At 42.7% G+C, this 13,136-nt stretch overlaps 1 protein-coding gene and 1 pseudogene across 2 annotated transcripts in view; one reads left to right on the top strand and one right to left on the bottom strand.

Annotated features, from left to right (window-relative positions):
• The window catches only part of LOC142434193 (A-kinase anchor protein 17B-like), a 45,658-nt gene that overhangs the window by 7,876 nt on the left and 24,646 nt on the right, over positions 1 to 13,136 (bottom strand). For both annotated transcript variants that reach the window (XM_075538891.1, XM_075538892.1), the window contains exons 3-5: positions 6,740 to 7,508; positions 2,782 to 2,912; positions 561 to 780 (exon numbers count right to left, since the gene is read on the bottom strand). In XM_075538891.1, coding sequence (XP_075395006.1) covers positions 561 to 780; positions 2,782 to 2,912; positions 6,740 to 7,492 — 1,104 coding nt within the window. In that variant the 5' untranslated portion in view covers positions 7,493 to 7,508. The remainder of the gene's footprint in view (positions 1 to 560; positions 781 to 2,781; positions 2,913 to 6,739; positions 7,509 to 13,136) is intronic.
• LOC142433709 (iron-sulfur cluster assembly 1 homolog, mitochondrial pseudogene) lies at positions 8,381 to 12,642 on the top strand (annotated as a pseudogene).

The following is a 13,136-nucleotide window of genomic DNA, read 5'->3' as shown; positions in this document are numbered from 1 at the left end:
TTGGTTTGGTATGGTTTATAAAACCGCAATTGGAGTTATAAGATATTAGCTTATTTTAAAGGATTCTGTGAAGATAACAGGTGGGAATCAGATCACTATGAATCAGAATAGACTTTACTGCAGAGTAGTGGGTTGGGTTGGGTTTCTACGGCCCTGTTTTAAACAGGCGATTGATGAACTGAAAGGTCACCTCTGACACCTGGCAACCTCTTGTGTGTTGGAGAAGAACTAAACAGCATAGAGTTTTCCATGGCTGACTGTCTCAGAAGTCTTTCTGGCAAAGTCCCTCGGGTCACATTAATAGCTGATTGTATTAAGCCTGTGTACCATCTTTATACTCCTCAGATACAGTCCATGGGTGACTATAATAACTTATGTACCATCTGTACACTCCTCAGATACAGTCCATAGCTGACTATATTAACCACATGTACCATCCATACGCTCCTCTGATACAGTCCATAGCTGACCGTATTAACCCTGTGTACCAACCGTACGCTCCTCAGATACAGTTCATAGCTACCTCCCCAAACTCCAGAACCACTGGGAAACAGCCTTACTGCAATTCTCCTCAGGAGCATGCGTAACAAACGAAGGGCTTCCACACGCCTCTGAGCCAACAGGTACTTCCTTTCTATCCATTCCTCCAAAGAGTCAGGGTCTTGAGGCACCTCAGCTTTGACTTTGTCCTTGTGTCTCTTTCTCCGATGTCTGTCTCTTTCCTTCAAACCTCGCCTCCTGACCCTGGTCTTCCGCCTCCTCTCCTCATCTTTTCTTTTTCTGGAGAAAGATGATGGTGAAACCACTCAAATGATATCCATTAGGCACTTCACCTCTACCCCTTCCTGCCCCGCACCGCCCCGCACCGCCCCACCCCGCAGCCAGGAATTGACTCCTGTCAGCCCCTGCACCTGGCAGAGACCACTCATGATTTTGCTGTTGTTGTCTGTTTAAGGAAAAGGCAAAGCAATTTATCAGCAGACCCTTTGCATCTGTCAAGGGGAAAAGCACACGATCCGAGTTTGGCAAATAGAAGCAGATGTGTTGCTGCTGTTAGCTGCCACCAAGTCAGCCCCCGACTCTTGGCAACCCCACGTACGACAGCAGGAGACACTCTCAAGCCTCACGCCATCCCCATGATCAGATGTTGTTCAAACTGTCGTGCCCCATCCATCGGGTCCATGCTTCATACATAGGCCACAGACCGTTTCTTCCTAGTCTATCTTACTCTTTCACGCTTCACTGAAACCTGTTTCACCTTACAGCAACACACACACACACACACACACACACACGACTCCATGGACAGATAGGTGAAGTGCATTGGCTGGGCATTGAACCCTGGTCTCCCTCAGAAATAGGCATCAAAATGCAGCAGTGACAGAATTTAAAGGAAGGGGTTTCTAACCTCCCCTTTCTCAAACCACAATCAGGAACCAGTCTATCTAGCTATCAAAGTCCCCCCTTCTTTCCTTTTGTGATATCAAAACCTTTGGTGGGTAGCGTGCACACAGGGGAATAAAGAGACGTCAACATCCTCTGAAAAAGTGAGGGCGCGAGCTGGCTCTTGGCACATCTTACCTAGCATGGCATACTGCCATAAAATCATACTGGCCTAAAAGAATCAGGGTTGGTTGGTTGGTGTTCTTACTGCTGTTCTCTGAACACACTTAAGCAGCTGTGCTTAAGCCCCTAGGAGAACGTGGGGAGAGAAGAAGGGCAGATTAGGCGAGTTAGGACTTTAGCCCAAAGCTGGAGGCTGATCTCAACTGCATGTGCAGTCTAGCTAGAATTTGCGGAGTAAGAGAAACTGCCATGATTAGTCTAGTAAAATTTAGCAGGGGATAGAAAGCCCCATGTTCAGTCTAGAATATTTGGGGGGTAGGGAGGTTAGACCCTGCATGTTAAGCCTAGCATTTGAGGGGGGCAACAGAAACTGTATATTAGACTAGAATTGGAGGGGTAAGTTACCTTGACTGGTCTCAAAATCTAGGTTTCACAGACATGACTCAAGTAATTCCTGTCACTACCATCAGCCCCCCCACCCAAAACAAGGGGTCTAAGGTAGGGTTCTCTGGAATAACTCCAATATACATGGAAGACTAGGCAGATAGACACACACTGAGTGGAGCCAGGTGGTTAAATTGGTTTTCAGAACTCTAGACCATGTGTAGCTTATCTTCTGTCAAACCTTTGACAATCCAGTATAAAGTCTAAAAACAGGAAACAATGATAACTCTAGAAATAAAGATAGAGGCTGCTTGCAAACACAGAAAGAACTTGGAACCCAACCAAAACCCGTGTTTTCTTGTCCATGGGCTGGTTTGATCACTGACCATCGATGGAATGAAATTCTTTTTTTTAGAGCTAATTGGTTTTTGTTTTATTTTTCATGTGCCAGGGGCTAGGATCTCCACCATACAAGGTCTTCACTTTTTTATCATTTCTTCCCAGATATTTCCATCTAGTCCCACTATTCCTCATTATTTGTTCCACCAGCCAATAAGCTATTTTAAATTTTGTTATGTTTCTGAAATCTGCTGCTTTCAACTCTTTGGTCATTTTTGGTTTTATAACAACCCGGCTCAAACACGGTAGCTGTCAGTGGACCAATCTGGACCAGTTCTTGCCCCCCCCCCCTCGGTGTTCTCCATCAAGTGCAGCCATTCACTCAAAGGGATAAGCCAAACACTAAAAGGAAAAAGCGACGGGTGGCGGGGAGCCAAAAAACCCCAGAAACACAAAATAAACACTTTGCTCCATCAAAGTTGGTCTCTTTACCTTTCCGCTTCTTCCTCTTCGCGTTTCTTTTCTCTTTTCCTTTCTTCCTCCAGCTCTTGTAATTTTAGCCTCTCCTGGTTTCGTCTCCTTATAGATCCTTCGCTGAAGTGTTTGGTTGTATCAAACATAACCTGCTCCAAAACAAGTCAAAGCGTCACTAGAAAAGTTTGCCAGCCGGCCAGGAAAGATAAAATGAAGATGGCACATGTCAAATTCAAAATCAAATGAATTGAAAATCTGCTCTCTCCATCCCAGTACCCACACTTTTGCATTGCTCTTCAGTCTCCTAGTGAGCAGCACCTGTGGGCTCCATGATGTTCTCAGGCCGGATCCTTGAGGAACCCCTAGGCATACAGTCATAGGCCGCATCTCAGCACCCTCATGGGCCCAGGCTCTGACAGACCCAAGGAAATGACTCCTGGCTACTTCTAAAGAAGCATTAAAATATGTAGATGTATGCACACATACACTTGAACTGCATAGTGAAGTGTGTGTGTGTGTGTGTGTGTGTGTGTGTGTGTGTGTAAATACATCACCTGAGACAAAATTGGTCTAAGAGGGGGTGGGAAGAAGCAAGCTTAACCTAATGAGATACAGAAGCTCTGAGCATCATGATAATTAAACTACTACTCAAATATTGAAATAAAATAAAGGTCAGATGGAAAATGACACGTAGATTGGCCTTTTTAAAAAGCAGCAGCCGCTGCCATGGCCACCGCCACTATTTAAATAGGCACGGGAAAGATAAACAACAGATCCATCAGCATGGGTATTGTGGGGGGGGCAGAGGGAGGGGAGGGAGCACAGAAGGGTCGTCTCTTATCTTACTGGTAATGTTTTACTTTGTAAGCTGGGCAGTGGCATGTGGCTGATCATTATAGTGTTTATTAGAGCTTCTGACTGAACTGCTCATGATTTTAAAACGCATATTTCAACAAAATAACTTCTCCTATGGAGTCCCTGGGTGTTATAAATGGTTCATGCACTTCAGCTGCTCACCCAAAGGTTGGAGGTTCGAGTTTACCTCAAAGCGCCTCAGAAGAATGGCCTGGTAATCTCCTTTAAAAAATCAGTCATTGAAAAACCCCATGGAACACAGTTCTACACTGACACAGGCCATGAGTCAGAGTTGAGCATACACCAGGTAGAACTGGAAATCTCTCACACACAGTTAGCTACTTAGGCTAAAAGTATAGATGCGTGCTAAAGACTGATTTCCAGGGAAAACAAAGAGGGCCTCACTTTATCTTTCCCGCTGCTGCATAAAGATGTCCAGGTTGCAAATTACCAAAGCATTCAGAGATTGACAAAGCGTGTTACTGAGTAGAACTTCATCAGAGGGTTTGCTTGGTTTTACTCATTCCAGAAACACATCACCAGGCATTTCTGAGATGCTGAGATGACTCTATGTAGGCTCTAACCGCCCATCTTAGTAGCTAAGCTTATGCCACCCAGGGATACCAGGGCTGGTTAGACATGTTGGTTTTGAAAGTACACGATCGAAGTTGACTGAGATTATGTTTTAGTAATATTTTTGACAGATCTCCAGAAAATGTGGAATGAAGAGGGAGTAAATTGCATGTCTCTCCCCCTCTTGGCCAATTGTCAAGTAGAATTAGCAGAGGGGCTGAAAAGGATTCTTCAAAGTCCTCAAGATGCTTCGAGCAAAGATTTTACAAGTGGAATAACTAGGGCTTGCCCATTTTTTCCCTTCTCTCCGACTGGCTTAGGGCCCTTCAACGGGCATGGGGCACAGGCTGAGTCCCTAGTAATGCTGCCCACTTTCCAAAGGCAATAATCTGTGTTGGTTATCCTGGTCAGCTCAACCACATTTGGACAACACTTCCTTAGTGCTAGAAACTGTGGCTAATATGAACCTATTCCCTTCACTCAAGGGACTTATAATACAAGAGTGGAGTTCAGCCACATATACCAATAGCTTAAATATAGTAGACAATATGAAAAGTGCTCAAGCACACTGCCATTGAGTCCATTCAGACTCATAACGATTCTATAGGACACAGTAGAACAACCCCTGTGAGTTTCCAAGGCTATAGTCCTTGACAGGAGCAGAAAGCCTCTTCTTTCTCCTGGGGAGCAGCTAATCATTTTGAATTACTGATCTGTGGTTATCAGCCCAACTCGTAGCCTACTACACAACCAAGACTCTTCTGAAAAGTGCTAAAAGGATGAAAATAATAATAACTTATCATTTCTCAAGGGGTCATGGGGGTAGGGGAGGGAAAAAAGAACTGACACTAAGGACTCAATAGAAAATAAATGTTTAGAAAATGATGATGCCAACCTATGTACAAATATGCTTGATACAATTGATGTATGGATCATTTTAAGAGCTGTAAGATCCCCCAATAAAATGATCTTTTAATTAAAAAATAATAGTAAAATATTTTTCAGTGCTGAAGGGCCACCCACACAATTCACTGCCATGTGTGGATTCCAACTCATAGGGACCTCTAGGACAGAGCAGAAGTGTCTTATGTAGTGTCTGAGGCTATAAATCTGTATAAATGCAGACTGCCTCAACCTCCTCCCTCTGAGCAGCTGGTGGGTTCCAATCACTGTCCTTACTGTTAGCAATCCAATGCGTAATCACCGGAGACCCTTTGTTAATGGGTAACTAGGAACAGAGTACATTGGGAATACAGAGAACTGAAGGGGACACTTTTCATGAAGATGGTGGCCTTGGATAATGGACAGAATCTCAATGGCTGGAGATTGGAGTAGTAGTGTGACTCCAGAGATTCCTCTTGGATGAGGAAGCAGAAAGTGGAAAGAAAGACACAATAGAGAAAACCTGAGAAGCATTGGGAGACTAGTAATCTCACTTACCTGGAACCTCAGGGGTGGGAGGAGAAAGTTCAAAAGACAGGTTGGGAGAAGATTGCAGAAGGCCAAATTTACCACAAGGAGTCTAGAAGGAGCCTTGGTGGTATAGGGGTCACATATTGGGCTGCTACCCGGGAGGTGGGCAGTTTGAAATTGTTCCTGGGGAGAAAGATGAGGCTATCTACTCCCGCGAAAGATTTGCAACATCAGAAACCCACAAAGCAGTTCTACTTTGTCCTATCGGGCCACCTTGAGTAGGAATTGACTCAATGGCAGTGGTTTGGTTGTTTTGCAATGGTGAGCTCCTTAGCAGTACAATTTCCTCAACCCCAGGGCTTCTTCTTTTTTTTTGGTTGGTTTTTCGGGGGTGGGGGTGTTTCTTAGTTTTTAAAATCTCTCTTTAGAGCCAAGTCTTTCCCCTCTGCCAACTCCACACCCCAGGTATCAAAACCTGAAGCCCATGAGCCTAATGCCTTGTCAAGACAAGTTGCAAATAAAGAAACCAAAGAGAAGTCACAATACCCAAGAGCCACATCTCAGAAAGAGATAAAAGAGGAGTTCCGGATGGCTATTAAGACCTTACTTGTCATTGTGCAATAGTTCAAGCTCACTCACACAGTCACATTTTTCCTGGGTGTAGAGACAGAGTGAGGAAGAAAGAACAATTGCCACCGGGTTATCCCCTGAACTCTGGCCCTAAAGACAGACATATGAATGGTGATGCTAAGAGGCAAGAGAAGGGACACTGCGAGTCTCCCTCTCTCTCAGGAACTTGTTCAACAGAATCAGCACATGAGATGGTTCCATAGGGTCCTCCAAGAATCCTTTAGTGTCCTGAAGAAGTTGGGGCAGAAGTCCCAGATTTTAACAACTATCACTTGAAAGCCACAACTGGCAGTGTGGCCCGATAGCAGAAGAATAGAGTGTTCAAGACAGGATTCTTATTTTCTTCGTGAACATTTATTTATTTATTTATGAAAACCTAAAACTACATTAGCTAGTGGGGTGATGAGGGCAGTTGAAGGAAATTTATTCTAGAAGATTCCTTCTAGCTTTGACCCAGGATTACCCAAACAAGGGAAATATCAAAGAAACTCTGGTCACTGCTTACCTTAATGTTACATGCCAGAGCTTTCCCATCATCTCCTTTCAGCATCAGCTTCATTCCTCGGAGGGACTCCATGGCTTTTACAAAGTCCGTGGACTCTTGATATTGTATAAAGGCCTCGAAGGTCTGCAAGCCAAAGTTCGAATTCCCAAAGCTCCCACCCGTCATGACTTCTCTGTAGGGGTCGAGCATGGGGATATCCACATTTCTGATCTTCCCAAAGCTTTCAAAGACAGCACGCAGAATCTCTTTGCATGGCTTCTCCCCACTGGAACCTTTCGGTGCAAACCACTTGCAGGGCAAGCCTTCAAAATATATGGAATCTGGGCTCTTATCCTGATCCTGCTCGTCAGTCCCGTCACTCATTGAGGTCTGCTTGGCTTTGGGGAAATGCTCCCACTCGCCCTGGGAATCAGTAGCCATGACTTTTAAGTCTGTTTTCAAACCATTCAGCTTGATGATCTTCCCATGTAACTTGGCCTTCAGGATCTGAACCAGACTTCGGGTTTCCGCCTCACCCTCAAAGCGGATGAAATCCTTGGTACTCTTGGAGAGGCGAACTGTGGTGAACTGGTCAGGGCAAATCAGGCTCTTCAGCTGATCAAGAACTTCCCAGTTAGAGAAAGGCCTCACGGGTTCTGTACTCTCTGGGAGCAATACGTTAATCATCAGTTTTGCTATGGGTTTGAGGTAGAGGTGCTGAGCTGCACAGAGTTCTGTGGCCTCAGAGTTATCATACACCACGGTGACCGTCATGGTGGCCTCAGGACTCCTTAGAGAGCGAAAGAGGGGGGAAATTATATAAATGGCGCATGGCACAAGTTTGAATTGTGCAAGGGTGCTAGCATGGCTGGACTTGACAGAGAAAAAGAATACTGTAAGTGGAATTAGAATCCGGTCTTACATTTGTTTAATGCGTTTGAGAGTTTCCAGCTACAAGGTCTCTAGCTTCTCAAGTGTAAAACAGAGATTAAAGAGTTTCTGGCAGATTGAGTGAGTATATGTGTGATCCTGAGCAGGGCATCTGACGCTCAAGACATTCTTAGTAAACAGACATGATGACTATGATTATTTGTATTAACAATAGCACTTTATCTCCCTTGTTTCATTAAGCAGCCTATGCATATGCAGTTTCAAGTATGCTTTATGGTTGGGGAAAGTCAGAAAGAGTCAAGGAAATGAAATTACTTCTCCATATATTGAGACTCAGATTCCAAATCGTCAATCACATGTACAATTGTTCTCACAGGTAAAGTCCTGTCAAAACCTGTGGTACAGAAACAGGGTACACTCCATGTAGCAAATTTATTAACATGCACTCAATGGAGAGTTCTGACTCATGTATGTGATTTGGTATCTTTTTTCTAGTAGATGGAAATATCTTATCCTAGTCTGCCAGTCTGTTGACTTTAATTAAACAGAACTCTAGAGGAAACTTTCACTGAATGACAAAGTGCACTCCCTTTCTACTAGGGAGCTGGAAGGCGCCCAGGTAGTGTCATAGGTTACATGTTGGTCTGCTAACCACAATGTCAACAGTTAAAACCCGCCAGCCCACTTCAAGCCTTAGAAACTCCCAAAGGCAGTTCTACTCTGGAATGTAGGGTTGGTGCCATCAGAATTGATTCAATGGCAGTGGTTAAAATGGGAAAAACTCCAAAACGGTTTATAGGCATTTCATATTACTACACGCCCTTGAGCTGTTTCAAGGTGAATAAGATCACTAAAGCTGGAAATAAGGGAGTTTTCTCCCTATTTGCTTGCTTAAAATATCATTTCCCCATAAAGGAGTTGTCTTCCCCCTAAAACTGGATTTTGTTCAGAGTGTACTTGATGTCACCTAAGTTGTATGGCCAGTGATGGGAATTCTAACAGAAAATGTACTACTACATCTTGGGTAGCTTTTTAAGTACAGAATTCCTAAATAGCTATCGCCCTAAGAGGTTACCCTAGTCAACTTACCTTCAGAAGGCAAGGGTTGTATAGACTTTTTAAAAGGTCATCAAAAGCAATATCCAAGATATTAGGGTCCCAAAATCTTTATATGATAGCAACACTGAACTGGGATGAGATGAGAAAAAGAAAGTGTTCTTTCTCCAAAAACATTAAATAACTAGCAAAAGGAAAGGGGAGGGGGGTATTATTACTTTGTTGAACTTTGTCATATACATAAGAGCCAACAGTAAGCTTCTTTCAGAGAAATATAAAAGTTTATTCAATAAGGATATACTGAACCCTAGGGTGTAGTCACTGCCAGTTAAGGATTTATTTATACAATCTAATTTAAAGAGACATCTTTTAAAAAATTAAATCATTCCAAAGAGAGAGAGAGAGAGAGCTGACCACTTCAAAGTAATCAGGCCGTCAGGCTCTCTGTTTGTTCCAGTGATCCTGACTTTGTTTCAACGTTTTAAAATGCTTCTCTTGGGTTGATTTCAAAGCCTGGATGATATTCTTTACATGGCCTTGATTGAAGTCACTTTCTAGATCCTGTTATCATAGATATGCTATTTAGAAATCATCAAAAATAGCCTACAGTCTTGAAGCTTGGATAGCAGGGAAGACTATAAAGCACAAAGTGGTCGTCTTCATTTTCTGAATTTCTTATTGCCCTCTGCAGAAGGAAATCCAAAAGGGGATCTCATTTTGTTTAAAACGAGTGCGTACATCATGGGCATGAGTATAGAGCACTGAAAGATGACAACTTTGAAAGACAACATTCCTTCAACTGTTGGGGTAGAATAACTTCAAAACTGACCTGGATTCTCTCCCTCTCCCTGTAACCACACCACTTGTAAAGTGATTTTGTGATAGTCTTTTTTTTTTTTGAGATAGTCTTATCACAAGCTAAAGTCTATTTTCCCCTATCCTCTGAATCTGAGGTGGCCCTATTTAAAAACGTGATTGAGTCAATAGAATGTGGCCGAAGATTAGAGGGACGGTGCGAATGCTCCCTTGGAACCCTCCTACATTGTGGTAACAAGCTCGAGGGTGAGAGACCACGCAAAGAAGAGCATACTTGTCACAGATGAGACTTCCTAGGTTGGTCAGTCCGAGTCAACCCATCAACTGACCCCGACACATGAGCAAACTCAGCCAAGATACGCTGAAACCAGTCAGATCAACAGAATACATGTGTGCTGTTTAAGTCATTACGTTTAGGGGGTCATGTGTTGTACAGCAAAGGATAACTGATACAGATTACATTGCAGGAGTCATGACTGCAGTTGGAGTTAGGGGAAAAAGTTAACACCTTGTCAGTGATTTCCCTCTTTTTTGTTGTTTTAATATGAAACACTTCATCAGACTTTATTTTGATACTTAAATTCTATCCAGTTCACCTCGGTGCACCAAGTACGTACGATTCTAATATTTTTATTTGTGTTATGGCTGTTGTTGTTTGGTGCCACTGAGTTGATTTCCAACTCATAGCTACCATAACCACAGAGTAAAACTGCCCCACGTGGTTTTCTCAACTACATTCTTTTTCCTTTTCTCCACCCCATTTAGTTCGGAGCGAATCCAGACATCAAACCATTTTATAGTTCAATCACAAGCAGTATTGTACAATTGCTACCAATCAGTTTCAAAACATTTTCTTCCTTCTTGAACTTGATATCAACCCCCCCTTACCTACCCCCAACATCCTCCACTGTACTCTCCAGAAGCCTTTATTCTAGCTGTTGGCTCTATAAGTTCATCTATCCTGGGTTTCATATACTGAAAAACATAGGAAAAGACATGACGAAAATTCAAGAGGGCTACCCACAATGATGAAATGCAACAGAGATACACTCAACACACACAGAAAATATTAAAAACTAGACCAAGCCCAAAGTGTATTAGCAGGGAGATCAAGGGACAAGGTTTTAACTGTTCAGGTCAGATTCATCATATTCATCTACTATAGTCGTCTTTCCTGACCCAATGTATATTGCTCCATCTTTTGAAATATTTTCTGCTTTGTTCTCCATTGAGGGTTTTCTCTGTTTAATTCTGTCCTGGTTGTCAGGCCATTTGTGTGTATTCTGTTTTGAGTTAGCACGGTTTTTGGTGTTTTTTTTTTGGTCTGTGAAATCCAGGAGAGGTAAACCTATAGAGACATCCACTGGGTCAACAGGTTCAAAGGGACATGACAAAGGAGGTTGGCATAAAATGAGGAGCTAACAACAGTGAGTACAAGGACTAAAACAACATAACTCCTACGTATATCTAAATTTTAATTCATTTTATGATATAAACTGCATTCAGTAGGTTTTTTAAAAATAGATAATATTTATTCAAACCAATTTCTGGGAAATGTAAAACACCAGGCACCTTCATATTTTGCCAGAAATCATGCACCTACATTATTCACCTACTTTTTTTCTAGAATCATTTGGCAAAACAAACCCAAAATCATTTAAAAAAAAAAGGATTCATTCTCTTTGATCTAGACATTTGCTCTAGAAACTTATCCGTGGTAAATTTAAAAAGAAAAAAGAAGAAGGAAATACGAAGTTGCTTACAGCAGTGTCGTTCTTGACCACAATCTTATCAGAACTATGTATATACTCACAAATAAAGTTCAGAAATTGTGTTAGGATGTTTTGGCAAAACAGGTTTAAGAGTTTTCTTGTTTAGTCTAATGCCTACTGGAGCCATTTCTTCATCATCTGACATCATTTAAAATTTCAGGCCCTTGTTCCACAGTAGCTTAAATTCATAAACAATTACTCTTAAAAGCCATCCATTTAAAAATATTACCTGTATGCCTCATCCAGCTCACAAACAGCTGGCAGCTTACAGTGATTTCTACACACACAAACAAGACTTTATAATTTAGTCATATAATATCTCTACTTTCCTAAACTATAATAAAGTTTTCTGTCCGATTGGAAGGAATGAGTCAGTCATATTTTATAGTTTGTGAGGTATTATATTTGTGCTGTTTTAAAGAAATTATCTATCAATCACTTCCATCTCACACTGAAGCAAAAACAAGCAGTAAATTCTATGCCAGGGGTCATAACTCAGATGATGATGGCGACAGCAAGATGTTATCAGTGAGCGGCAAATACTAGGCAGAGGCTGGGGAACAGGAAAGAGCATGCTCAGTTTTAAAAGGGTGGCTGCTACTTAGTACCAGCTGCTATGAGGGAAGGAGGGCCTAGTGTGGCCAGATATACCTACGATTGAAAAGGAATCTGAAACAGAAACAGACTATTCCTTCAAAAGCAAGGGTGGTGAGCGTGTGGCTGGGGCCATGGAACCAGGCTGAGAAGTAGCTCTGGCCGGAGGCTCAGGGACCGTGAAGATGTTGGCTTCTTTAGTCTGTGAACAAGAGGAAACCACAGGTCACCTGGGTTGCCCTCGCCCTGACACCATCAGCAGTAGATAAGATTAAACAGCTTCTTAAAGAGAAGCCTGAAGGTGTAGTTTTGAAAGTTGGTGTTTGAACCAGGGCTCGCAATGGCCTTTCTTATACTTTAGAATCTCCAAAGACAAATGGAGATTCTGTTGCAGAAGTTGCTCAAGATGGTGGCACAGTGGTCATCGAAAAGAAAGCAGAGCCAACCCTGTTAGGAACAGAAATGGACCATGTAAAAGACAAATTGTCCAGTGATCGTGTGTTCAATTCCCCAAACATCAAAGGAACATGTGGCTGTGGAGAGAACCTTAGGGTCTGAAACCACAGGACTCCACTGCTGTGAGCTCCAGGGAGGCTCATGGAAACCTCGGGCTCCCACGGAAACCGTGCGACTGACACATGCGTGGATCCACAATATTGGGCTACCTTGCAAGGAAAATAAAAGCAATGCATTTGACAATGGGGGAGGGCAAGGATGGTGAGACGTCTGCACCCTTACATCATCAGCAACAAGCAACCATTAGGAATGAGCATCATGCAAGCTAGAGGGCCAATGAAAGCAAGGGAACCCCTCACTGCAATGGACATAATCGCCACAAGGTTACTAACAATCCTGAAGACAGAACAGAACCAGGCAGCATTTAGTTCTGTTAACCATATGGTGGCGTAGTCGTTATGCATTGGGCTGGGATCTACATGTGTGGCAGTTTGAAAACCCCAGCAGCTCCTCAGGATAAAAACTGAGTTTTCCACTCCCATAAACAGTGATAGTCTTGGAAACCCACAGGGGGTCACTATGAGTCAGCATTGACTTGATGTCAGTGAGTTGGGGTGTGAGACGGGGAGGGGGGTGTTGAATATATATTCAATCACCGTGAATTGGCACTAACTCCATAGCAACTAACAACAGTGTGAAATCTTTTTTTTCTTTTTGAAGAAACTGAAGGTTTTATTAAATGGTTTCTTTTTAAAAAATACTTTTATTGGGTGCTCTTACATCTCTTATCACACACAGTTCATACATCTCTCCAGTGTGTCAAGCACATTTAC

This window comes from Tenrec ecaudatus, chromosome X, assembly GCF_050624435.1.
Source record: "Tenrec ecaudatus isolate mTenEca1 chromosome X, mTenEca1.hap1, whole genome shotgun sequence".
In the NCBI taxonomy this organism is placed as follows: Eukaryota; Metazoa; Chordata; class Mammalia; order Afrosoricida; family Tenrecidae; genus Tenrec; species Tenrec ecaudatus.
The sequence above is the reverse complement of the archived record's forward strand: the minus strand, read 5'-3'. Positions and strand labels throughout refer to the sequence as shown.